The sequence below is a fragment of the Lutjanus erythropterus genome, chromosome 20 (genome assembly GCF_056507025.1).
Source record: "Lutjanus erythropterus isolate fLutEry1 chromosome 20, fLutEry1.hap2, whole genome shotgun sequence".
Classification (NCBI taxonomy): Eukaryota; Metazoa; Chordata; class Actinopteri; order Lutjaniformes; family Lutjanidae; genus Lutjanus; species Lutjanus erythropterus.
Genome location: NC_139336.1, coordinates 22,193,015 through 22,220,916, shown reverse-complemented (window position 1 = coordinate 22,220,916; position 27,902 = coordinate 22,193,015). Strand labels below are relative to the sequence as shown.

Genomic DNA, 27,902 nt, shown 5'->3' with positions numbered 1-27,902 from the left:
TTTCCAATGCAGAAATCCACCTTTTAGGGAGGCGTTACAGTCAAAATTTCCTACTGGAGTGCCAAAAGTCACAACATCACGTCCTGTCTAGCTTCTATAACTCTCATTCAGAATTCTTTTTCATTGGTCCATGTGAAAATATTAAGTGTGTTTCTGAGCTTTACTGTCCGTATTGTTTGACAAACTGGCATCAAATACAGCAGTTGCTTTTAGAGGGCTTATGGGAAATTATGTCCGTTGAAGGCTATTAAAAAAAACAATATAGAACAACAATAACAGACATCCCTCATATAATAATGACTCAAAGGCAAAAATACAAGCACGACCGTGTTGTTGCTCAATTTCAAGACGTTTATTCACATGTTTTAGACAAAACATTGTGCTGCCCTAGCATACCTATTTGTTTCCATAAAGCATCTGATCTCAAATACCAGATTTAAGAGCATGCAAAATGAACAATCTGAATATTCTGTTACTAGTTAATGAACAATTAAATAGGCTTAAAGGGGGGAACATTTATTTTTTTTTTTACTAAAGTGCAATAACAACATAATGCAGGCCGCAAACACTGCTATAGCATTTAACTGTTGTCTTAATCAAAAATTAAGAAGTAGTACTCATCGAAAAGCAGTGATGTGAGTCCTACGTGTTCAAGGACTGAATGGTGTTAATCATCCAATAAACACGTACAGCGTTTTCTGTCTACAAAAATAATATTAAAATGCAGTATAAACAAGGTAAACCTGATGTTACTGTATGAGAAAAAGCTGAAATGTTCCCTGCAAGGCTGTAAAAGTACATTCCTCCCTCACCCCTCTATTCATCATGACTAGACAAAAGGATCCTTAACTCATAACATGAAGAGGGCAGTATTTTCAGCACATATAAAACACGATCTCTGCAGAATGAAGACAGAATTTACTCATGTTCTCTCAGTAGGCTGAATGAGTTCTTGGCTCTTTTTTAAGATTAGGTGTTTTACAATATTTTTGTGTATTTTTGCCCTAGATGTGTGGGATGCTTCATTTTCGTGGTCCAGTCTCCAGGCCCTCATCATCTCTCCGCTCCGCAGAGCCTTTAGTCACAGTAAAGTGCCTTCAACCCCATCCTTGTCTCTTCATTCCAGCTTTGCCGGGGATTTGACTTTAAGAAATGGGTGTAGAGATTGTAATCGCGCCATATGGTTGCCCTTCCTTGGAAAAAAAAAATGGGGGAGACTGAAATAAAAATAATGCATGTTAATGATGCAGGATAGGTGTATTCAAATCTTATGTATGATCAGCTGGTGCGGGGTGTGATTTGTAAAGTGTTTGCTAACACTTTATCATAACTATCATTAATAAATGGTAAATTGATGATTAAAAGTTAGTTAAGTATTTCACTGTAATAAGCAATTAAATGATAAATAATGTTTACTAAATAGCTTATCTCTCTGTTATACAATATTCAATTTACAAACGAGTTATTTAATATTACACAAACTAATAGTATATTATCATTCCACTAATAACTATTAACTTAAGTTTAATTAACTATCAATTTACTGTTTATTAATTATGCTTATTATCAAGTGTTTCTGTTTTATTTTCACGCTTCTAATCATGAAAATAAATCACGAACCACAGTGGGTCAAACAGAATATGAAGGCTGTTAGGCGTTTTCTTGCAGATGTTAAAGTAACATTTATAGAAATGTAATAAAACAATTTTGCAGCTTGAACATAACCACTGCATCTGCAGATCTATTTTAATAATTTGTTTAAAATTAATTCATCAAGTAGTATGATATTTCTTCGCTGTCTGTCATGGTTTGGGTTTTAGTTAAGGTGTTTCCTGTTTTACTTTGAAGTTCTTGCCTCCTCCCTTGTTTCTGGGGCTTTACTTCCTGACTTACTTGATGACAGATTGTCTTCACCTGCCCCTGCTTAGCTTCCATCTGCATTCAGTCTTGTGTCTTTCCCTCCTCGGTTGCCAGTTTGTCTTTGCGCCAAGTGTCCTTGTGTCTTCCACCACGTTTCCTCATGATTGTTGGATTTTCTTTTGGTTTGCTTGGACTTCGCTTACACTTTTGGATTTGTTTGCCTTTGGACTGCACCGTAAGCCTTTATATTTTGTATTTTGTATTTTGTATTTTTAGTGTGTGTGTGTGTGTGTGTTTTCTTTTTTAATCATTTGAACACCCTGCTCAGGTCTACCTTGCTTGACATGTTTGACAGTAAAAACAATCTGTGATCAAAAAAGGAGGGAAAGATACAGAATGTAAAGCCACACAAGAGAGAGACAGAAAAAATCCTCAAAATAAAACAGGAAAGACCTTAACAAAAACCTTAAACCATGCTTCACGTGTGCCTTTTCTCATGCGGACACATCATAAATAAGAAAACAAAAGGTTAGACGCCAAAATTAAAAACCCCTTTCAGTAATATGGACAGAGCCACTCAGCCAGAATCATCATGTAGCCAAGTGAAAGTCCATTTCTGATTTTATTCTTGTTTTTACTATAAACTGCTTTCAGGTTGCAGCTTTTTACTTCTATATATTTTTCTTGATGAATTTTTATCTCTTGGTGAAGAAACATTAATCTGGGGATTGATGAATTGTGTCCACACCTGAGATAAGAAATAACAGAAGACTAACATTATACATGATTAGGCAATTAGTTCAGTTGTAAACACTATAAATCTACCGTTAACATATCAAATTACCAGATTCACACACTAAAACTTCAGCAGTATTGTTAACCTTGACATTTTCAGCATGAACTGTTTAATACTTCGATGTGTGGTGGTTGGATCCCTCTTGTTGTGAATAAACAGCAGCTTCACAACAACAACAATAATATTTCCCTGGTTACACTTCCTTGTTATGGGTCACATGTCTCTTAACTAACCAATGAGAAGCTCGAAGGACTTAGACTGAGGTTGTGTGAGAATTACAGAGGCAGATCCAGCAAATTATTTAACTGTCTTTAACAATGCTGCTGCAAAGCTTTTAACATGTTAATAATAATTGTGAACATAAATGTGTAAATAGTTAAATGTACAAACACTAAATGTATTTTTAGCAAGTTACTAAAATACATTTATTTACTTTTACACTTACAATAGTAATTAGTTTGTAAGTAAGATTAATTCGCAGTTTATAGTTGTTTAAATGTTATAGAGTGTTTATAACCTCATTATAAACCATTATAGATCATGGTAGTCTTATTGTAAAGTTTTATTAATGTACCTGAGTAGATCATGAGTGCTCCTCTGCGCTGCCGCTGAAGGAGCGGCTCCGGATGTGGTTCCTTAACTGCTCGATCAGTTCTGGGTTCTGCTGCTGGATCTGCTGCGCAAACTGCTGTCCCCTGACAGAGAAATGAGATTAACTCTGTTTACTCGCTGAATTGCTTTCTACCAGGACAATAGCTCACAGGAAGCAGGATGAGAAACGGCTCCGTTTTTAATACACAAGAAGAGTGTGACCTTATCTCCTCGTGCTGTGGACGTTTATAGTACAGCTACAAGTTGATACTAAATCAGAAACAACAATAAGACTCTCATCCCGGGTTTCCCTGGATAAAATATTATCAAACGAGAAAATGTCACATCAGTTTGGAAGTTCATTTACATACACTGTTTGAGCCTGTTTCCATCATTCAGAAAAATGTCTGCCGGGAGGGAATGAGAGAGGAAGTAGTTTCTCTGAATGATGCTGCTGTAGTTAGGCTGCCACATGTGCTCGGCTCGTCAAGTTTGCTTTGGGTCCTACGTTTACAGATACCGTACAAATTATGACAGGCTGTATGTCTGAAAATGTGCGCATGTTGTGTGTAAACGCATTACAATTGGCTGCAGTTAGAAAGGAGCTGTGGTTGTCACCGTGTTAAGAACGAGAAGATATATTTTCACAAGTATTTTATGGTTTCTGGTTTACAAAATTAAAGCTTACAAGTGACAGTACTTCCTAAAATAAAACATTATTTGTATCCGCTTTGATTGATAGGTTTTATCAACTTATCTGTGGTCTTAGTTTGCTAATGTTAGCCATTCTTGTTATTAATGTTAGACTCAAAGTATCTAATAATATATGAGAAAAAGCAGTGTAAAACTGTGGTCACTAACCAGGCACTGTTAAAAAACATGACCTAAGTAGTATCCTAAGGTGTTTTTTCTCCACTATATGGTGAGCTCACTATATAGTTGTGTACATAGAAATCCCTAGATGTGAGTAGGGAGCAGTGAATGAGTTAGTGATTTCAGACACAGCCACTGGCCTTTACAAAATCTATTGTAAATCAGTAATTATAGTTATTATATTACATAGGCTTTGTGCCATAAGTTCTGTTCTGTAAATGCAGGACTTGGAACTGGCAGGCTGAGCACATCTGGAACCCACACTGGAGCATCTGCAAAGAGAAACTTGGTTTGTGCCACTGTGGGCAGCAGAGATAAAATGTTACACACCATATTGGTACAACTTCTTCACATGATGTTGTTTCAGTTATGTTGAAATGTCATTTGCTTTCTTTCTGATGGTTAGGTGTGAAGATCAATACCACTCCCACGTCTGTACAGTAAACATGAAGCTGCCGTCTGCACCTGGTTAGCTTAGCTTAGCATTAACCCTGGAAGCAGAGGAAAACAGTGAGCCTGATTCTGACTAAGGGTAAGTAAATCCACCTACAAGTCAAGTTTTTGACTTGTCAAAGTCGCTTTCACAGATGCAGTCTATCCGTGAGATGTTCAGGGACATTTCCTGCATTGATATTTGGGGAAATCTGTACCACTGAATTTCCCACGTCAAGACTTGGTAACATTTCAGGGCAGCTGCTGGTATTATGGATGAAAGGAGACTGACAGTGCGAGCAATCTCACAAAATTATGAAATATTTCTTTAATGTTTCACTGTCAACCATGGATAATCAAAGATATATAACTCATATAAAAGTCTTTAAAATGAACAATCAAACAGTCCTTTTCATTTTGAGTTGAGCGTACTTACGCTTCAATCAAGCTGGAAATGTCTGACAGTCCTCCCACTCCTGCTGCAGGACCTCCGACTGCGTTAGACATCATTCCTGACATACTGACCACACAGTGACACAGTGACAGTGAGTCAAACTATGTTTTACAGCTGCACTTTAAATCAACCAAAAGCCGTCAATGAATGTTGACACTCACAGCTGTTGTACTTGTTGGTTCTGCATCACACTTGCAGCCTGCGAACAGAAATCCACAAATGTTATTTCTGATTATTACATTGACAGTTAAGTTATTAGATGGTGCCGTGGGCTGTGAATGCACACACACACAGCTATGTGATTTAGATGTATCTATGTCATTGTTGCTGCAGTAAAAGTCTGGCATGCTTGCAGAAGCATTCTTGGCCTGGCAGACGTTCCCGTGTGTCATCGTTTAACAGGTCAGGATTCTCCGTGAGGTCCTCTGCACCAGACAATAAACTCAGCTGATTAACAACCCAACTGTCACTCAGGGGACTAATTAGGGAAAATATCTGGTCTGACCTTGCCAGACAAAACATGAGCATTAGACACCTGTCTCCAGGACAAATGGAGAGCTCCTGTGGCACAGCCAGGCTGTTTCTCCACAGTGCTTACAGTATATTAAGACTCTTACCATGCTGATGAAGGCAGGGTTGTTGATTAAACTCGCCATGTCAAATCCCAATCCAGCAGCAATCTGTGGCACACATTCATAGACAAACGTCAAAATAACCGTGTTTATGTACCATATATGAGCTTTGATGGGGTGGTACATTATGACACGTAACAAATTGAGGGCAAACAGGAAAACCCAGCTTGACACGGCACAACACGTCATAACCATGACATGAAACCTGTCAGGAACATGAAATTCTTTAGGAATGTTTCGTATAATTTACCTTAGTTACAGTTAGTTTCCAGAGTGAGTTTGCTTGTTTCAGTTTTGGTTTTATTGTTTAAAAGTGTTTAGTTTTAGTTTAGTTTTTATAAGATTCAGTATTTGTTTTGGGTTTTTTAAATTACAATTTTGAGGTACTTTTACAATTATTTAACTTGTAATGCAAAGTTTACATTGTTTGGGAACTTGTGAATTACAAATACAACACTTAGTCTCAATAAACAGATGCAAAATTGCCTCTTCGTGCTTGTTGTGTTGCCAAATTTGATCAAATTAACAGGAACTAAACTTAGAACATTTCCTGTACATTTTTATTTTATTTTAGTTTGTTTATTAAGCAAACAATATTGCTTCAGTTTGTTTCTGATCATTTGTAATATCTAGTTTTTATTTTTATTTTAGTAAAGATTTTTTTTACACTTAGTTTTAGTTTTCAGTTTTAGTTAACTATAATAACCTCCAACAGTACTCATCTCTTGCTAGCTACCGATATGTTGACGCTGTTGCGGCGTGGGTTTCTGCGGCGTCATGTCAGCGTCACATCAGTTTATGCACAAACCCTTAAAATAAAGCGTGAGAGCTTGCTTTTACTTACAGGGCTGGTTGCTTCTTTCTGCTTCTGCTCTGCGATCTTCAGGTTGGATTTGTAGGTGTCATTCTCGGGGTCTAATACCAAAGCTTTCTTGAAGTAGGAAATTGCCTCTGGATACTTGTTCATGGCTGTCAAAGCCAAACTGGAGACACGCATTAAAGAGAAATATTGAAATATTATGAAGCAGATTACTTCAAAGGGACTCACAAACAGCATGTTTCTAGTCTCACTCACCCCATTCTCCCATACGCTTTGCTGTAGGTTGGATCGATCCCAATAGCTCTCTCGCAGTCTCCAGTTGCCTCTGTGTAATTTCCCAGTTTACTGTGAGCTGCAGCCCTGCAGAGTGTTACATTCAGACCTCGTGTTTGCCTTTATTACAGGCTCAAGTAATTGTGTTTAGATGCATAACGCACAAGGAGCTGCTCTGATTCACTAGCAACAACTTGTCTTCTGTCTGCTGTTGTATAAAAACCAAAATGTGAGTCCAAAGTTAACTGCAGAACAATGACAGAGTGAAATCACGCTGCCTGCTGTTGTAAATACCTGTTGCAGTAGTACACAGCGTTTCTTAGATCCAGATCAATGGCCTTTGTGTAGCACTCCACTGCACATCTGTAGTTCTCTTCCTTCATGTGATTGTTCCCTAAAAATAAAATATTGGATTGTTCAGAGTTTACACAGAGCACTAAAAACTGTAGTTACAACACTGGACCTATGCCGTTCAATGTAGAAGTAGTTTAGCTTTTTATCATCCAAGAAATGACTAAGATCAGTCTGTTTTGCACAGATGAACAATTATTAATAGAAATCATAATTTACCTGATATTGGAATTAAGATATTTTCAGTGCTATCAGAATGCAATCTCTAGTTTGTAGGCATTCAGTCTCTATATTTATCATCATTGGTGTTTTATATAAAATAAATGAAATGTGGCTTTAGTTTCATGCTTTCAATTTATCCTGCAAAGGCGTTAATTTTCTAATACATTGAGGCTTTCTGCGATCAATACTTTCCCCCAGAACTGCAAATATAGCTATTAATAAGTTCACAAAATGAAAGAAGCTGCAAAGGTCCAAGATGTTCCTCCTTAAGATGCGTGGAACTTTTGTTGGTGTTTTCAGTTTGGAAAAAAAGAAAAGAACAATGGTTGGTTTGGGCACATTGGTGCAAAACATGTTTTTTCAATTATTAAGACTGTTGGTTACATCCCACAGAGTGTGCAATCAGTTTTTTCTAGTGTTGTATATAATGTTCAGATTGTAGTCTTGAGAAAAAGGTCAGTTTCTCCATACATATTTGGTGCCTGCTGACACTTCCATGCGATAGCTTTCTTGCTCAAAACCAAATGAACGTTATAAAGATATTCATCCCGAGCTATGAGTCTGTCTGGGATATTACCCAGCTATAATGTGACAAAAGAGCAGTCAACTTCTATTTCAAAAATGTTCCTTATTTCTTCTGCAATCTCTTGTCAGAATGAATGGATTATAGGCCAGACGTAAAATATATGAAAATGGCCTGCCATTGATTTACCACACTGCCTCCAACATTCATTCTCTCCCTGAGAACCCTGCGGTATGAATTTTAATTTTGGAGTCACAAAATATTGTATTAAGCTCACTATATTTCTAATATTGCTTAGACTTCGGTAATGACACCTTATGATCATGGGCTCTTTAATAAAATTAGAGTTAAACTGAGGAGTTTTAACTTTACCTTCATTCTTAAGCTGCTCTGCTCGTTCGATGTCTTCTGGAGATGGAGAGCTCTCTGGTATGGTGAGGTTGTCATTCTAATAAAAGCAAAACAGGAAAAAAAAAAATAATAATCTAATTTACTGAGCAAAAGCGTGTTTTTATGGTGGACATTTTGACTTGACAGGAAGAAAATCACAGGTGTAACTAATACCATTAAGGATGACTCCATTCTACACAGGCGAGCCAATAACCACTGCCAGTGAGCCAGCATGCACTGGCAAACCATCATGGAATGCAGCCATAATAACATTAGGCAAAATGTCTGTTGTGAGGGAGGTTTATAGTGTTGACTGTGGATAATGCAGCGTACATTTATCTTGCTTTGAACACATCTCAATGCAGTATAAGCTAAAGGGATAGTTTGGATTTTTTGAAGTGTGGTTTTAGAGTTACTTATCCATAGTCAGGGTTGTTACCTACAGCAGAAGGTGTACATGCTGTATTTAGTATATTTTCACCACTTTACTTTGCCATCAGACAGTCTTTTCCAACAGGGGGTCCACATGATATAAACCATATATCGCTCTCAACCAGACTCCATTGGCAAAAGCACATATTTGGCTCATATAATGGCAGTTTCCCAGCAGAAAAGGCTGCCTGATAGCAAAGTAAAGTGGTGAAAATATTCTAAATATAGCCTAAGTTTGAAGTGATATAGATTTTTTTCGGTGGGTCATTTTTAACATGGCTAAAATATGTTTCGCTGCTGACCCTGTCCACAGCAGTACAGTACTTCGCTTCCTACACCTTCCTATGGCTAACACACTGACTATGGATGAGGACCTCATGCGACCCCCACACGACAGAATCCGAACCACCCCTTCAAAGCAATGGTCCCGTGTTTTGTGCAGCGCCCACCTTGAGCAGAGAGTTGAGGAATATCTCCGTCAGAGGCTGCGGCACGGCGAGATGGCAGTCGCTGGAGCTGATCTTAAAGGTGGTCTCCAGACACTGTATCGCAACTGTGATGACAGAAATTACATTAGTGAGATTTTAAGATAGCAGCTGAACAATGGGTCTCGGAGTGAGTCAGAAACTGGCCGCGCATTCAGAGCGAGAAATTTTAACTGTCCTGATCATCTCTCATAATAGATGAAACACTCCACACACTCTTTGATGATAAAACCTACTCCTGTTTATTCTTTCCACATCAGGATAGTGAACTGAGAAGATACTGTGCGTGTGCGTTAGTTTCATTCTGCAGGACAGGAGCAGAGTGTCCTATATTTGTAAAGAAGCTTTCCAAAATGTAAGTGCACGGTGTGGTTGACCTACCTTCAAGGCTCTCCTGCTCATCGGAATTCAAAGCACCGCAATGTGTTTGATCTCGTAGGAACTGCACAATAGAGAACGCCAGACGCTTCTCCACTGCCATTTTTGCCTCGAAACTGTTGGGAACAGGAGTGAAACAGAAAGGCACCCACACACCGATGACTATATTATTCACAGGGTGGCACTTTATGAAAAAAACACATGCTATAACTATTACATGACTCGTGATGATGAATATTTTGCTCGCTGTTACAAAATGATCAAGTCTGTTTGAGCTTTTGTGATCAGTTAACACATTTTCTGATGTTGCTGCAGTTTTCTTGTTTGTGTTTGTTTTATTTATTTTCCTTGTTTACCCTTTTTGATCTTTTATATAATTAATTTTCCAAAAAATGCAAAAAAAAACCCAAAAACTTAATAGATCAATGAATAATACATACATTGATTTATATGCCACCAAATTAGTATTTGGACTATTTCAGACACATGCAGGACATATTTTTTGAGAAATCTTAGGATTTCTGACATTAACACCCACTTTTTCCTTCTCCCTTCACCACAATGTGAACTGTTGATATGTGCTTAAACATGGAACCTGCTGCTAGGTGTTTTTGGTTTTAGTTCACCACTTTTCTGTGCTTCTTTCCACTTAGGCGATTTAGTGAGACATTTTCGTCATGAGTTAATCTTTTGATTATTTTCTCGAATAATCGATTAGTTCTGTGGTCCATAAAATGTCAGAAAATGGTGAAAAATGTAGCGATCAGTGTCTTGTTATGTCCATAACTTGGATCATTCAGTATTATTATTCAGTTTATTGTCATGGAGGAGTGAATAATAATAATCATAATGAAATGAATCAAAACTCATCCATTGGCTTGCGAATGTGACATAAACAAAGAAAAAACGGTTTATATTTCTATGAGAATAGGACCCTGCTGTGTTTTTAAAGAGGCTGATCAAATGCACAGATCTGTTCTAGCTGGATTCCAGCATAATAAACTGACTGTATGAAATAACTGAATAAACAATCATTATGTGATTGTCTGTTCGACGTTAACTAATCACTAAAAATCATATTGACCTGATCATTTATTTATGGCGAGCAACAGGAATTCATATTTCCTCTGGCTTACGTTGTTCTCTATAACATTAAATATTCATGACTGAATAAACAGAACTCAAAGTTTAGAAAAAGAACATCTTTTGGCATTATTTATGAACAATCATAATCAGGACTGTGTGGGTGTTCTCGGTCGAAACTTTGGCAGGAAACTAATCTGTGCTCACGTTGGACTCCATCACTCACAGCGAGACTGTGATTGAGAAAATACGTTTTCCTTTAATTAATTTAATTATCATTTATGAATAGTTACGTACAAATGAATCGTGTTTTAAACTCTTTTGTATTATAAAGTGTTATCATTCATAGACAGTATAATTATTTATGTAATCTGTTGTTGCATGAGTAAGTTATTATTATATAAGTTATTATTTTGCAAGTCACAAGTAAGTCTCAACTCTTTGCACTCAAGTCCCAAGTCCCTATGAGTTTCAAGTCTTTAACAAGTCATAACATGCTCCTCAGCAAATGTAATACAGTTTTAACAACAATGCATCGACTGAGTGTTCTTTAGGCAACTTCAAATGTCAAATGAATTAGGATTTCATATTTTGTGTACTGCACTTAGTCTTTTTATTGAGCAACATGTAGTTTTTGTATGCAAAGGAAATGATTTTTTGCTATCATTTTTCCAACTGGAGCTCACTGTCATAACGTTAACTTGATTGAAGTGTCGACTAAGAATGAACAGTATTAACGTTAGTTGATTCAGGAAAATAAAAGGAAATGAACTGACACATGGCACAGTTTTTAAATAACATACTTTTTCATCTTTGAGCTTGGGGGAACTAAGGTTTCAAGTATTCGAAAGGCTTTTTTTCCAAAGGAAACCACAAGTCATTAGCGGTAGGTTATTTGTTCGTTTTTAACAGGGGTTATGACCCCATGGGAGCACCGTAGTGACTGGTTCTTTTAAGTAGCCCTGTTCCTTTCATTCACCCACCACTAGCGAGGTGACTTTAAAAATATGTCAGCTATTTCAGCACCATGGACAGCTTAATTAATTTATCAACATAACACATTTCAGAACCACGGTCGGGGTAAAAGACTCTAACTTCCACAAATCTCCGTCAGATACAGGATCAATGAGTCATGCAGATTAGACAAACATATTTAACTAAACAACCTCTCTGCCCTGAACTCTGTCTGCTACTCGTAAATTGAGAGGGGGGATAGCTGGTTAGTGAGGCAGGTGCATTTTGTTCACCCCCCCTTAAATAGCCTATGGGTCATTGGTGTTAAAGTCCAAGTCGAGCTGCAAGTCTTTTTTGATCTTGTCGAGTCATCAGATTTCCAAGTCATGTCCACGTCATGAGTCCACGCCTCTGATTATAAGTTATTATTCAGATCTGGATTATCAGACAGGAATAGAGAGCTACACAGAGGCCCCAAAAGTCACAAATTCCCTGCACATCGATTTATATTTGGTAATTTACTTAATTGCATTTGTTAAGGCATATACTGCAATATTGATTGATGCGAACCCTGCAGTTTTAGCTTATTTATGGATCATGTGCTCGTATGGTAGCCCTAAATAAATTGCTGTTAAATCAAATTACAACAATGTGGGCCAGACAGCAAATTTTGCCAAGGGCCCTCTTAAGAGGTTAATCCAGGCCAGCCATGTTTTTATCTATTGTCTCCTTCATCATCCATACCAGAAAAGATGCTGGTGGTGCATTGGGTCCTTGTTTCCAAGACAACTCACAGGAGGACAAAAGCATAATGATTCTTGCTTATAACGGGAAAAAAAAAGCTGGCTGTTGAATGTGTGTGTTTTGTTTTTTTGTTTTTTGCAAGAGCCCGACTGGTATTGGATTTTTGGGGCTGATGACGATACCAATATTAGGATATTTTTTTACCGTTAAACATGAAGCTTTACTGTCCAACATGACATCAAGACACTGTGACACAGCAAAGTTTCACCGGTATTTTTAATAACTGCTGCAACTACTCTTTTTGTCCATTTAGTAGCTTTTAAGAAGTTAATTCATTCAATAACAAGTGTCGGACAATTAACTTTTTTATTTTGAGTTTCAGTTGTATATTTGAACACACAATATTTAAATCCTGAAAAGTTCAATTTAAATTGTCCCACAAATCAATAATCCAGTCCAAGGTCATAGTACAGCTTCTGAAACACCTCAAAAATACATTTAAACTCCTTGCAATAGTTTTGTTTTAAATAAATTACTACAGGAATCTGAGTTTAAATTACACACAATATTAAGTAGATGTAATTACCAACATTATTATGTAAAAACAACAACATAAAAATAATGTTTGCAGTTTAAAAAGTTTATCTAAATCAATAAATTAGATTTTTTTTTTATCTCATAACCACACATTTAAGTGGTTTTACTAAGTCCCATTAATTACTTTTGTATTAAGGGTGTATTAAACTTGAATGAAGACAGAGGATCAAATATACATAAAATGCTGCCTATAGAGCTGATAAATAAAAAAAATCTGCATTATGTTCAATAAAAAAGGAGAAAAACACAAACTGGTGCATACTGGACAACATGTATGCCGATACTGATATAGCCCAATATCGAGCCAATAAAATTGATCATCCAATATATCAGTCGGGCTCTTGTGGTTTTCTCTGTGTGACCCAAAGCAGTTGCAAACATGTTATTACAGCCGGCAGGTGCAAAAAGGACCCAATTATCTGTAATTTGACTCCGTGTGGCGAAACTGATGTGCAGATCCAAACATGCCTCATATGTGCCTCACGTGCTGAAGCCAGTCGTTATGTTATGTTAGGTCTGCCTCACACACACACACACACACACACACACACACACACACACACACACAGCCACTCCTCCTCCCTCAGTGTGTGTTGACACACGTAAATGCAGTGATGCAGAAGCTGTGATGTAATACCACAATGGGAGGCGATATGTGTTTTTGTGCACAATGCTGGGATTATATTATCACAAACACAATGCGCTCAATCAAATAAAGCCAATGACACTGGTAGGAAGGTGTTTGTGATTAAAAAGCCTGTCTGTGCTGATCGTCGGCGCTCTGTTGTGCAGCTTGGCTAAAAGCATCACAACCCCTCTGTTCTGTCAGGCAGTAAAAAACAACGCGACGACAGGAAATAAAGGTCGACCTCGGATCCCTGCAAACACCGTGAAGCCAATTTATAAATAACATTGAGCCAAAGGATGCTATTCGGTGTCCCCCCGCCCACCTACCTGAGCTCTTATCCAGCTGTCTGCTGCTGCTACCGCGTCATGAGGACTTGTGTGTCAGCCCGAGCCTCGCATCCTCCTCGGCGCATGCGCGTTGACAGCGGAAATAAAGACGTCCACATGTAGGAGAGGAGAGAGGGACCAGACAGAGCTGCTGCTGCTGCTAAGAGGCTGACAGAAGAAGGAGACAGAAGAAAAAAAAAGAGTGGGTTATTTTGCACGGGAAAAGCGCATGAAACCGCCGGCATGTGTGCGTTGAGAGTTGTAGTCCGCCGCACGTTTTGCAGGTACGCTTCCGCCATGTTTAATCTGTTTATTTTGACACCTGTGCGACAGATTAATGGGGAGTTTTCAGCTAATTGCCGTGCGTTGTATTTATTTAACACCTGTTAATCATATAAAAAAAAACATTAAATTTATAGCTGGCCTTTCATCCAAAAATCTCTGAGCTGTTTGGAGGTTTTTGGCTGCGGTTTGCCACAGCTGCCCCGCAGTTATCCCACGCTTTTACGAACTTGTTTTGAAAGGCTCCGGCTGCCGTGCGGTGAAAGCTGACACTGGGTGGACTGAGAAGGTCACCGCTTAGCGTGGAAAACATTTAAAGCACGTTTCATGTCTGACCTTGAAGAATTTATGGCTCATATTGTATTTGTGACACCTGTTAGGTTCAGTCGTTCGTTTTTAATCTGAATTGTAATTTTAAGCTTTTGAAGTTAAAGGGACAGTTCACCCCAAAATCAAAACAGCATATTTTTCATCTTATTCGTAGTGCTCTGCAGTGCCACCTGGATAGTTTTGTTGTGAACTGCAGAGTTTTTGAGATACTGTTTGTAGATATGTCTGTACTCTCTCAACTATTATGGGCCCGAGCGATATATCACTGGATTCATTTATCGGCCACATATCGGCCCATCGTGGCTATATCAGTCTATATCAGTATCGGGATATATTAGGGTTTGGTGACGTGTTAAAATTTTCTAACCGGCCATCGTCAGCTCATCCATCGGTAATTGGTAATATGTTTATCCACCCCTGCCACCTCCTGCTGCAGCGATAGATTCAGCTCATCTTCAATAAGGTGATAAATTTGTCCAACCTTTGGATATATGTTGTGCAGTATGAGCTGGGGGAGATTTTCCCCCCCTCTTCTTTTGTAATCCCTTCCTTCATTTTTTTTAATCTCACCTCACACTTGGAATGACAGTAAATTCACTTCCATAATTGTCCCTCCCATTCTTAAGTTAACTGTTATTATAAACAGTAATAAGTATTGGCGTTTGCTAGCTGTTCAAAGTGAATAAGGGACTGAAATGGTAACCAAACATTTTTTGTGCTCAACAATGCACTGAAAAAGTCATAATAGTGAATTCACTTAGATGTGGTTTGGCCAGAACTGGAATATTAAATCACTACATCTTGGTCTTTTTTTTGCCCTCAGGTTTGCATAAAATAGAGCTTATAGGAGTTTCTTTTGAAAATTCAGAAATGTGACATTATCTTATCAGTATCCAACATAAGAAGCAGGGGCACGTTCAGTCTGAAAACGTTGTGCACTGTTTTGCTACGGTTTCCAGATTGAACGGCACATTTCCAGAAAATGATGTGCAGTGGGCTTTAAGATATGTTCTCTCTTGTTTGGTGGCTGTGCCACAGGTGTTATCCAACCAGTAACAATGTGTGTATATATATATTAACACCACCATATTAAAAACGCATTGTATTGTGCAACGAGATGTTGAACTCACTACCTTTTCTGGCAGGATTGTATGTGTATATGATTATTTTTCTTAATTCAGTTTTTATATGTGTATATATTGTTTTTTTTTAATAATATTTTTTCAAAATACCAGTGAAAGTTTACTGTTTTAGTGTCCTCATATCATTTTGGACAGTAAAGTTTATTCTCAAACTGTGAAATATCCTGCCTCCATTACATTATATATGCAGCATATGGTTGGCACAGTTAGCACTTTCACCTCACAGCGAGAAGGTTGTGGGATCAAATCACGGTTCATGCTGTGTGGAGCCTGCATCCTCTCCCTGTGCCAGCGTGGGTTTCCTCTGGATTCTCCGGTTTCCCCCACCGTCAAAAACACAGAGGCTGTACAAGGTCAATTTTCCAGTCAGTGTCCCTGACCGAGGTGCTGGCTTAGGACTGGAGCTGGTCCCTGGGTGCTGACCAGTAGCTACCCACTGCTCCTAAAACTGCTATGTTGGGTTTTGGGTAAATGTAAAGACTGAATCTGACTGTACTCTGTGTGATTGATTGTATCGTCAAAATAAAGTTGACATTTGCCTTCACTTATGACAGGATCATTGCAAAACATGTATGTTTATGTGCTATATTCTGTATATTATAGCCTGGATAGAAGATATTGTGCAATATATTGATAACAAAAAATGTTTAAACCCCAATATCTGGGGTGCTCCCATAGCTCAGTTGGTAAAGTGTTTACCCCATGTACTGAGGCTGTTGGTTCTATGCAGCGGTTGCTGGTTCGATTCCCACCTGTGACCCATTTGCTGCATGTCATTCCCCCTCTCTCTACCCCCTTTCCTGTCATATTTTTAGCTGTCCCTATCCAAAATAAAAGCAAAAAGCCCCCAAAATAATCTTTAAACCCCAATATCTATATTGGCATCAGCCCCCAAAATCGAGTATTGGTCAGGACCTAACTGGAACTATGGATGAGCTGAGAGACTTGTGGTTGCAACAGCGCATGATGAGAACAATAATGGCACCTTCCTTGGCTCAGCTGTAACCTCTCATCCATGAGTGGATTCTATTTAGTTCAATTTTATTGGAGAGAAGGTAGACAACTCTGCGGCTGATATCTCCAAAACTCACACCAAAACTATCTTAAATGGCCAATTTATGAATTTATCTAGATGGATAAATAGCACCACAGCCTAGAGGAAAATATGTATCTTTGATCAGATGAACTGTCCCTTTAAACTGGTTTGAATGTCTCTACAGCATCTCTACACCTGTCCTGAGAATGACCATCCAGAATGGATCTGTGATACCTGCCAGAGACTGCTGCTCTCAGGCTGTAAATAAGAGAAACACGCTGAGATGGGACCTGTCACCGACTGAGATCAGGACCATAACAGACAGCTTGATTAACAGGGTAAAGAAGGTCTATGATGACATCGGAGCTCTAAAGATAGAAAACATTTCTGTCGGAAACACCCTGAAAGCACTGGCTAACGTCAAGCTGGATTATGCATGTAAGTTTTTAAGGTTAAACCTAGTGATATTATACATTTCTCTTGTTGTCAGCAATCGCATGAGAAGACCAAAACCAAAAAACTGACCCTGAAATGTTGCTGCGCTTTATTGTTGTCCAGCAACTTTTGAAAACACATCAGTGAGTGGTGGGTTTTCATCATAGACTGTAGACAAAATATTGACGGAGTCTACATGATTTCATCCATAAGTTTCTATGGTTAATGGTTATGCCGTTCTGACATTGTCTGTCTCTGCATAACTCCTGGCTTACCCAGAAATGGGCCAAGAAGTGAAGCGTGGGAGGAGCTGAGGTGGCCGAAGCGAACTAACATAACTTTAAGCCTTAATATAATGTAAATAGGTGAGCTGTGAAATGTCTTCCCCCCTACAGCTGTCATGAATATGGAAATTAGCTATAGAGACCAAAACTGCTTTTTGTACCAGGCTGTAAACATGTTGTGAGGTTGGATATTTTAATATGGGGGTCTACGTGGTATTGACTTGCTTTTGAAGTAGCCATTCCAGGAAGTGCAGTTTTCTGCCCCTCAGTGTTGGCTTCAGTTTTTGAATCCTGGAAGTTGCAGCTTGGTTTCCATCCACCTGTTTTTATGCACATTCTCATTTTGCAAAAACACTTGAGTGGAAATATTGAACATTTAAAAAAAAATTGCATAATATTTCAAAAAGGTTTTTACATTTGCCTGAGTTGGAAAAATAGCTGTGTCAATAAAAGTAAAATGTGACAAAGTACAGTGCAACGTGCACAAGCGCACACAGCTCAAACATCTAGAGAAATGAAAAATACCAGCATGTGAAAATATCACATTAGTTTGATTGGATAAAGAGACCTTAACCTTTCTTAAACTGATACGTAAAACAAGTTTCATACATTGTTTCTCACCAATGGAGGTCTTTTAATTCCGTCATCTTGTTGCACCCTCCTCTTATACAATTGTTTAATGGCACCTGACTGGAAAATTGGCGCCATCAGCTGTTTGTCTTGATAAACTGACTCTTAATATTTGTATAACTGTATTAGAAAACTACAGGCAATAATTTGTTTCATTTTGCCAGTTTTCTCATAATTCAGTTAACATTTGTGCTACATTTGGAAGGAAACTAACCCACTGTTGCTCTGGGGGACTCATATTACCATGAACATGGTCACTGTAGTTCTTTTTTTTTTGAGTCTGTCTCATATACAACTAAATGGTAGCCAAATGTGTATTTATCTACAGCTGAAACTACAGTGCCCAGCTATTTTAGGAAATCAGTTAGACTTTTTTGAAAGTAGAACGATATTGAGACGGACCAACATGTTGTTGGTTTTGGTCCTTTCATGTTTTTATAAGATTTCAAATGTTGCACAAATCATTGTACCATTAATGGCGTTTTCTGTGTTTATTCTGTTCCCTCAGCGTCACGTCATGTCCTTGATTTCCCTCAGTACGTTTGTCCCTCCAAAGAGGTCCGGACAGCGAGCACTGAGGCAGACAAGAAACTGTCAGAGTTTGATGTGGAGATAAGTATGAGGGAAGATGTGTTCAAGAGGATCCTTGCTTTGCAGGTACGCTTCACGTCACATCCAGTTAATATACACGTCACTCACCATATGTATGAGGCGAAGGCTGATATAAAAACGGTCCTTTTAATCAGGTTCAAGTCTTGATGAGGTGTTAAAGTAATCTTAACCATAAAATAAACTGATTTGAAGCTAATTAAAGCTAATGTGTGAGGAGTTGACGCATTTATCACCATATCTATGTCAATGTTAGATTATTTTCACATTTTATGTCAACCAGAGGCCAACAAATTATATTATGTAAGGATTTAAGTGCCCTATATTAAGACCAAGGGTAGTATGTCCTCATTCACCCCGACCACTGGTTCTTATTTAGCTTGGAAAAGAAATTTAATCTGATCTAACTAGTTGTAGCCAATAACGTATCTCATTCCACGCAGAACTGGCTGGCTAACATGCAGCATAAATAGGTCAACAGATTTGGCCTTAGATCTCCCTGTATTAAGAAGTGTGTTTGTCTTTTGTCATTGTTTTTTGACAGAAAAAGCTCCAAGATGACCTTTCACCTGAAGAAAAGAGGTTCTTAGACAGACTTGTGACATTAGGCAAGCGGAAAGGATTGCACCTGTCTAAAGATATACAAGAGGTAATGCAACATAAGTTTTGACCAGTATATTACAATAAACTGTCTTATTTTAGATACTGTACTATGTTTTTCTGTAATCAATCATAATAGAAAGCATAATCATGTTTTACTCAGTGTTAATAAAATCAGAATGCATATCCAACTGTGACAAAAGACAAGTAGATCTTTTTTTTAAGTGACTTGCGATGCACAATGTTGGAGTTACTTTATTTTCCAACTTATTTTGATCAATTGCTGATTCTGACACCGATATATGCACTTATTTTTCCACCTAATTGCAGAGAACATTGAGTGCCTGTTTCTTTTTGTTCTTCGTCTTATTGATCAGGATAATGGCTTTTAAGACGGGCAATTTAATGTTGAAGGAATGAGATGTAGCTCCACCTAGCGTGACTGACTATTGAGCAATCATTGCAAGTAGCAACTTTGCCATCCATTTCAGACACTTCAGCAAACCTCCACACGATAGACATGTTTGCGTCCCGTGTGCATAAGCAGCATAATCAGCTAAAATGTTCATTTTGGGTATATATTTGATTTTAAAGCTTTTGTGGGCCAATATCGATGACTTGTCGCTATTATCAGGCATCATTTTGAAGTTTGATTGTTGGGCTACTCTTGTGTTTACATTTGGATCATAAAGTCTGCTTGTTTTGATCGGCCATGACCAGTAACTGGCTGGACAAACAACTGTAAACATTCTAGCCCTTCAGGCTAACGTTAGCGAGCATACTACTGCTGACAGATGTTAAAATCTCCCCTTCAGTTCTCACTGAAGAATAGACAACCTGTGTTGGCCGTGTGTCCCAAAACATTTTGTCATCTAGACCCAACAAAGCCTCTGCTTTAGTTTTCCCACAGCAACGCATCGCTACGGCAAACTGTTGCATCACATCAGTCCATTTTATTTACATCTGCTTTCCCATGCAGTCACATAAGATAATGTTACCCGTGAGATCACATGAGCTCGTACTCCCTCTGGTACAATAATCTTCATAATATCATGCAGTTTTAATTATAGTTCTTAGATAGAACATCACAATCTACCCAAAATTGAAATTGGTAGGTCAGAGTTTTTTTAAAAAAAACGGAATCGCCAAGAAAATTGCAGTTGGTGTCTCCACATGTAACATCTGTTTTCTTGACTTTTCATCTCCACTGACACTATGTTATTTTTTCCCCCTAAGGAAATAAAAAGAACCTCAAAGCTTATAAGTGATCTCTCCATAGAGTTTAACAAGAATCTGAATGAGGACAACACGTTTCTTGTTTTTTCTGAGCATGAACTGGGTAAGCTTACAGGCATAAAAGTAATTCCAGTGGTCTGTCTGATATTATGAATAAGTGTTCACTATTTTCAGTCATGTTTTTGTCCTCTCCTGTTAAGGTGGGCTGGCTGAAAGCTACCTTAATGGCCTTGAGAGGACAGCAGATGGGCGGTTTAAGGTGACACTTGAATATCCCCATTACTACCCCCTGATGAAGAGGTGTCACAATCCTGAAACCAGGAGGAAGATGGAAACAGCTTTTCACAGCAGGTGTAAAGAGGTAACTGGAGTCAGATAATAAATCTGTGTACACTACACTTACCCGTCAACAGCAAGTCCTGTCTCTTTTTAAACTTTGGCATATACATTTGCAGCCCTATCTGGAGAGATAATGCTGTTACTTAAAAATACTACGCTTGAAGTTTTAATCCTTAAAATTTTAATGAAATCAGACCCTGTTTTTGATGTTGTTTATGGACACTTTTTTATCAGTAATAGCAACTCAGTGGATTTACATTCAGTAATTGGAAGTTATCTCGATATGGAGGCTGCTATTTCTGCACTTGATTGAAATTACCTACATACGCACAAGGATATTGGAGGAAAAGATGCATGCATGTAATCCAGCATACTGTTTGTAATTGTATCTAATTGATATCAGCCTCACTATTCCCTGTTCACTCTCTTAACAGCTATATGAGAGCTGTATTAAATTACTGCTAATGCAAACCAAACATCTCCTACTGTTGTTGTTTCACATTAAAAGCATTCAACTAGTGAAACACTGGGTGGAACAGGAAGGAGCTGTTACATAAAGAGTTGTAGGCTGCAGGCACCCACAGTACAACTCCTTTGACTGTGCTCTGCTGTTTTATAGAGAGCTATTCATGCCATGTGCAGTATAAAAGGGGATTGCCTTTCATCATGGCATGATGGATTATGGATTGACGTCTTTATTAAAACAACATGAGTTTGTTTGGCTGCACTGTTAACAAGTATATCACAGTTCCTCTATTGTTCGATTTTTTTCTGACAAAGTAGCTGCTCGAGGAATGTTTGCTACTGCCACAAATCTGGTCTCACCAAATCAAACAGGAATGAAATCTTAAAAGGTAACTTTGCAACCTGGATCCTATTTTCCTATGTTTTGTGTCTTAAGCCCATTTCACACGGGAGAAAAAAAACACTAACAACCACCAACATCTGGCTTTTGTCTTCAATGGGAAAGAGTACAATTGGCATTGTACCCAATCAGCAGTGATGGAAACCTGACACTTGGGTGGACAAGCTACTTTTTCTCCCTTTTCGATGGGTATGTGTCCATCTGTAACTGCAGCTCCTTCTTCATACATGTGCTGGTATGACTCAGTGTGTCATCCCAGCATGGTGGAGTTTGAAGGTGTGTATTTAGTGATGACAAGCTTGTCTTTAGGCAAACATTTCAACCATGGATAAATATTTTATTTCCTTCAAATCTTTACATAGCTCTTTCCTCAGTTCTGCCCCCCTATTGTTTTTATGCAAAACTTTTATCATGAAGAGACAAAAGCAGGAAATGTTTTCATCAACAGTATCTTAACATGGCTCCTATCAGCTGAAAGCAAACATGAAACTGTTACCAAAAAAAAGCCGATACCTGAAAGTACAAACAGCGATGCAGGAGACAAAAAATAAACTTCTAACCACAGAGATTCAGTTAGAACCTACAAAAGTACTGAGAGGTGAATACACAGACATTTTTAAAAACATCTCTTTCTCTCTGCTCTTCTGCACAGACAAGAGTTGAGTCTCAGCTTTCAAGAACACACCAGAAAAAACTGAAAGGCAAACTCATCTACTGGCAGTGGGAAAAGGATCAATCCATGCATTTTGTTTGAAGGACCATGATATGACGTTAGAGATCAAGGAAACATGTTAAGTTGAAGAAATCATGAATAACCTGTATTATTATTATTATTATTATTATTATTATTATTATTATTATTATTATTATTATTATTGTTATTATTATTATTAGGAAACAGGATAACAGCCTTTTTAATGTACAGTCTATGTCTCCAACTCATTATTTGGGCTGCAGTACTCACTTTTGTGCACACAATGGCTACATATTGCTACTTAAACCAGAAACAGCTGTATTATTGCTCTCACCAAACCCAACCCCCCCAAGGACTCCTTGTATATTTAGCCATCTTGTTCTTGCCTCATTGAACATTAATTTATTTCTTTCTCTCTTATCTGTTTGTGTTAAGTAAAGTTACCTTGACGGTGCTCAGTTGCTCATAAGGATTACATTGCAGCCTGTTTTGCCGGCTGCAGCGGTCTCCCTCAATTCTGGATCTTTGTCAAAAATTGTTATCCCCATTTGGGAACTTGAACACAAAAACATCCAGGCTGAAAAATACCTCCTTTTCAATAATTATAACTTTAATTAGATAATTTGTATAATGATTCTGTTGTATACATTATCTGATCTGCATATCTTATTCTACAGCCTTTCTTTTTTCCAGGTAAACACAGCAATCCTCGAGGAGCTGATACAACTGAGGGCAAAGGTGGCAGACTTACTTGGTTACAGCAGCCACGCAAACTATGTGCTGGAAATTAACATGGCCAAGAATGCAAGCAATGTGTCTGACTTTTTAGGTATGGTCCCCCTCGACATCTTGCCTCACAACTTGGCTTCAGATAAATAAATCTCATTGGACAGATGGATGGGATGGATGGGAAAGTAGATACAGAGTCAACCAGAAGAGGGAATTGCTACACCTCATGTCTGTTGTATGTAATTTAATATATGCTGCGCCACATGCCTCTTGTATGTAGAGTAACAGAGTGATTTATGGCTCATGATGGCATGTGCCACACATGGTCATATATCACAGCGAAAAGAGGCTGAATCAGTGTGTCAAGTAAAGGATTTATGGGATAACTTCTGTCTCTTCTGTTTTTCCATGTCACAGATACCTTCTATGAAACACTGAAGCCCATAGGAATCAAGGAGAGGAAATATATTCTCGCACTGAAGAAGAGGGAGTGTTTGATGAAGGGATACAGCTTTGACGGACAGATCAATGCGTGGGATTTACCCTACTACATGAATCAAGTGGAGCAGTGCAAGTTTGCCGTGAACAAGGACAAACTGATCGAGTATTTCCCGCTCGACGTGGTGACAGAAGGACTGTTTGGCATCTACCAGGAGCTGCTGGGTCTCACATTCACAGAGGTGGAACACGCTCACACGTGGCATGAAAACGTCAAGCTTTACTCCGCCCACGACACGGAAACTGGAGAGGAGATTGGACAGTTCTACCTGGACTTGCATCCAAGGTAGAGAATGTGTCACTTTGAGTGGAGGACAAAAAATAATACATGCATGCATAAAAACGTATAAAAGGTGAAAAATCAGCTTTAGGACCACAACAGTTGTATTCATTATTGATTAATCTGCTTATTTTTCGATTGTTTGATTAATTATTACGAAGGTTTAAGTTTATCCTAATTGTTCTATTGAGGAAATTTGTAGGCCAGCAAGGGTTCACATGATGAACACAAAACAAAAGGGCAACCACAACTAAAGCAACCATGAATAAAACCTAACAATTAATTCAAAATTCACATTAAGTACAAATATGCAAGAAGGCCAAAGTGCAGGTGTGCCAAGTGTCAGCATTGTGCAGAGACTGCAGCGTTCTTGTGAGAGCTGCAACAGTTAATGGATTATTAATCGATTATTAAATTAATTGTCAGCTAATTTGCTAATTACTTAATATGTTTCTGTAATCTTTTAAGAGGAAAAGTCAAAATTCTCAGATTTCATCTTGTTAAATGTAAATGTTTTCTGGTTTACTCCACTCTGACAGTAAACTGAATATTTTTGTGTTGTTAGTAAAACGTCAAAGGACATCATCTTGGGCTTTGGAAAATACTGATGTTTTTCACTATTTTTTGACATTACTATAACTATAACTATTAATCGATTAATCGAGAAAGTAATCATCCGATTAATCAACCTATGAAAATAATCATTAGTTGCAGCCATAGTGCTAGTTGCTCTTGAGCATATCAATAGCACTTAGACTGAAAAAAGCGTCTTTTAGAGTCTTTTAGCCGGCAGAACAGGTGCCCTGAAATGTTGCCCTCAGAGCAGTAGCTCAAACTCCCTCTGGAGTGGGTGGTCCTGACAGACCAGTATAGCATTCGCCCTCCTTAGTAGCTGCCTGTGATAGAAGACCAAAAGTTTGATCTGACTCCTCCTTGAGATTTTACTGTAAGACTTAACAAGTCTGTTCTTACTGGACATTTTTGGGTTTCCAAACCAAGCAATAAGAGGGTTAAATGGATTAATTTCTGTAAAAGAGAGTCATAGAATACCAGAAAATTGTGAAAATTGCCCATTGAAATTACCACAGTACATATATACACAGTATATAATTAGATACTATTAGATAGATTTAATAATTTCCATGTCTGAATAAGTGTGGAAAAAAAAAGAAAAGACAGTATTGAAAAATGTTTGTGTTTTCAGACTCTTGTCTTTTTAAAAACAGAACAAAACATAAAATTCAGAATTTCTAAAAACAGGTTGATTATACAAGCAGAATGTTTTTATTGCATTTGGAGCGTTACGTCACAGCCTGTGTAACAGCTCTGCGTTTATAGCTACCAAAGCCAGACAGCCACCACCAAATAGTAGAATATAAATATAAATGTTAAGCTTGCCTGAACATTTACGAGTTATGCTGTGATAAAGCTATTATGACAGTAAATGGACTTTCTTCTCTGCATAAGGAAACCAAACCTTTATGGCTGCGTTTATCGTTAACACTCTCGATCTTTGTAGTTTCTTTCATGTTTAAGTTGAGATTCAGTCTTGATGTGTGACATCTGCAGCCTTTTCTTCCACCAGGGAAGGAAAGTATGGCCATGCCGCCTGCTTTGGGCTCCAGCCTGGCTGCAAAGGACCTGATGGAAAACGCAGGCTGCCAGTGGCGGCTATGGTGGCCAACTTCACCAAGCCCAGGAAAGGTTGGCCCTCTCTCCTCCAGCACCATGAAGTGGAGACCTACTTTCATGAGTTTGGTCATGTGATGCACGAGATCTGTTCTAAGGTAGGCATCAGCTGTATCTTTATGTTTGCATTCTGTGTGTTGTGTATTAATTAGGATGACAGAGCTCGAACTTTACTGTACTTGTCTCAGACCACCTTTTCAGAATTCAGTGGAACTCTGGTGGAGACGGACTTTGTAGAGGTGCCTTCGCAGATGCTTGAGAACTGGGTTTGGGAGAAGGAGCCTCTGAGAAGAATGTCCCGCCACTACAAGGACGGTACACCAATCCCAGACAACCTTCTCGACAAGCTGATTGCATCCAGAGTGGCCAACACCGGTCAGACTCTTCAATTTTAACCAAATAATAAAACTCTGTAACAGTTATCCAGGAATCAGGATTGTGTGTGGATGTGTTGACTTGTTTGTCCTCTTCAGGGATGATGAACCTGCGTCAGGTGGTCCTCAGTAAAGTGGACCAGACGCTGCACACCAGCACTCGTGCAGATACAACTGAGGTGTTTGCAGAGCACTGCAAGGACATCCTGGGTGTTCCTGCCACGCCAGGTCAGCTGTAGCATTAGCAACAGTAGCATTGCAAGGGGAATGGTTGCTGTTGTGCATAAAGACTTTTAATAGTGATGAGAATAGACCTGAACCAAAATTCTCTTGATCAACTTTAACCAGAACTAAGAGGTGTGATCACATTCTGTTTTAGCCTCCTTATGTTGGCTCAACAGACAGATCTACAGATTACTGTTAAGGCTCATCATGCCTCGAGATCCTCAGGCAAAGGTCTTTTTAGTTTTAATTGTTTTTTATTTCTTAAAAAATGTTTTTATTTTCCTCTTCTTGCCCATAAATTCTCCCAAATCTGACAGAGTGGACTTTTAAAGTTGGAATACAGTGAATATTTACTGTGAGCAGGCAAGACTTGTGTTTACTTTCCAGTATAAAACATACAGTGGACTTTTCTTTTTGGAAAGTACATTAATAATTTGAAACCAAGACCATTTTGATGTGATGATCTGTTCTCTGCAGGCACCAACATGACAGCCAGTTTCAGCCACTTGGCTGGAGGATATGATGGTCAGTACTACAGCTATCTGTGGAGTGAAGTCTACTCCATGGACATTTTCTTCAGTCGTTTTAAAAAGGAAGGCATCATGAAGCCAAAGGTGGGTCTCATTATTACCGTATGTCATATACTGTATAATACATCCATTTACTTGCAAGCTTACATCGCACTTTTTGTGGACAGTGTCTTTATTAGTATTTACATGCTTTACCGCAGGTTGGAAAGGAGTACAGAGAGGTGATTCTGGAGGCAGGTGGCTCTGTGGATGGAATGGACATGCTGAAAACCTTCCTCGGACGTGGCCCGTGCCAGGACGCCTTCTTTCAGTGCAAAGGACTGATGAAGTCTCAGGAAACGCTGTAATTTCATATAGGCTTTAAGCATCTCTGTCAAAACAGGGTATATTTTTAAGTGTCTGGACGCAGGTCCACTTCAGTGTTACACATTTTTCTACTTGATATTTTCTACCTGTTGCCATTGGTGCAACTGTACAGCAGATGATAGACGGTCCTGGTAATGATTTGTACAGTAGACCTTTTTCATGGCCGACATTTTAACTTGTCACAGTAGGAAAAGCACAGGTGTCACTAATAAACATTAACGATTGCTTTGTTCTTGTTCCAGTGAGTCCTGACAGTGTGACAGTGAGCCAGCAGGCACATTACCATGACTCTGAAAATGAAGCAGCTAAATTCTATATTTACATCTGCCCTTTTCTTGCTGTGACATGTCAAAATATCTTCCATGGAAAAAAGACAGAGTTGATGTGTGCACTGCTGCAAGTTATGTAAAAATTCTGATCACCAGCCTGGATGTTTTTTTAAATTTCTGTAGTATTTTCAAAAGCTGTTGGAGATTAAAACAAAGTGCTCGTTGTATCTTTTTGTTGTTGCAATGTACTGCTATTGATAACTTAAATGTAAAACATGAAATATCATGTTAATAATACACCTATGATTGTATTGTACAAATAATCCAACAAGTTTCAAGTTTCTTTTGTTGTGTCTCAGATCATCTGGTTGCCTTTTCACTACTCGTTACATGTAATTGCACTTTTTTTAAAAAATCTACAGCTATGGATGTAAAGCACTGGTTCCAACCCCCACTAGGGGTCATCAAAGCTTCACAGAAGATTTGCAAGCCCTTCTTGATTTTAAGGGGGTTAAGAAAACTTTAAAAAATGAATTAATTTAAAAATAAATAGAGTCAGTCATTAGCTCAGCATTTACTTCATTATCAGGTAATCAGATTATTATTTAATATATAA

General features: G+C 38.4%; 2 protein-coding genes across 4 annotated transcripts; one reads left to right on the top strand and one right to left on the bottom strand.

Annotated features, from left to right (window-relative positions):
- Positions 1-330: 330 nt before the first annotated feature.
- sgtb (small glutamine rich tetratricopeptide repeat co-chaperone beta) lies at positions 331-13,986 on the bottom strand. Its single transcript, XM_084745673.1, has 12 exons — positions 13,845-13,986; positions 9,516-9,628; positions 9,099-9,202; positions 8,200-8,275; positions 7,026-7,125; positions 6,714-6,818; positions 6,483-6,621; positions 5,624-5,686; positions 5,168-5,205; positions 4,989-5,072; positions 3,231-3,351; positions 331-1,217 (listed from the first exon to the last, which is right to left on the bottom strand). The coding sequence occupies exons 2-11, from the start codon at positions 9,613-9,615 to the stop codon at positions 3,240-3,242; spliced, it is 921 nt and encodes a 306-aa protein (XP_084601799.1). The 5' UTR covers positions 9,616-9,628; positions 13,845-13,986; the 3' UTR covers positions 331-1,217; positions 3,231-3,239.
- nln (neurolysin (metallopeptidase M3 family)) lies at positions 1,774-27,609 on the top strand. Of its 3 annotated transcripts, XM_084745672.1 has the most exons (14): positions 1,774-2,095; positions 4,527-4,652; positions 16,819-17,072; positions 18,492-18,640; positions 19,137-19,241; positions 20,429-20,531; positions 20,629-20,789; positions 23,020-23,155; positions 23,473-23,839; positions 25,419-25,620; positions 25,711-25,897; positions 25,996-26,124; positions 26,599-26,735; positions 26,852-27,609. In XM_084745672.1, the coding sequence occupies exons 3-14, from the start codon at positions 16,841-16,843 to the stop codon at positions 26,996-26,998; spliced, it is 2,055 nt and encodes a 684-aa protein (XP_084601798.1). In that variant the 5' UTR covers positions 1,774-2,095; positions 4,527-4,652; positions 16,819-16,840; the 3' UTR covers positions 26,999-27,609. The 3 variants fall into 3 exon arrangements, with proteins under 3 accessions (XP_084601798.1, XP_084601797.1, XP_084601795.1); XM_084745671.1 differs by lacking the exons at positions 1,774-2,095; positions 4,527-4,652 and adding an exon at positions 13,915-14,046; XM_084745669.1 differs by lacking the exons at positions 1,774-2,095; positions 4,527-4,652 and adding an exon at positions 13,959-14,128.
- Positions 27,610-27,902: the final 293 nt, after the last annotated feature.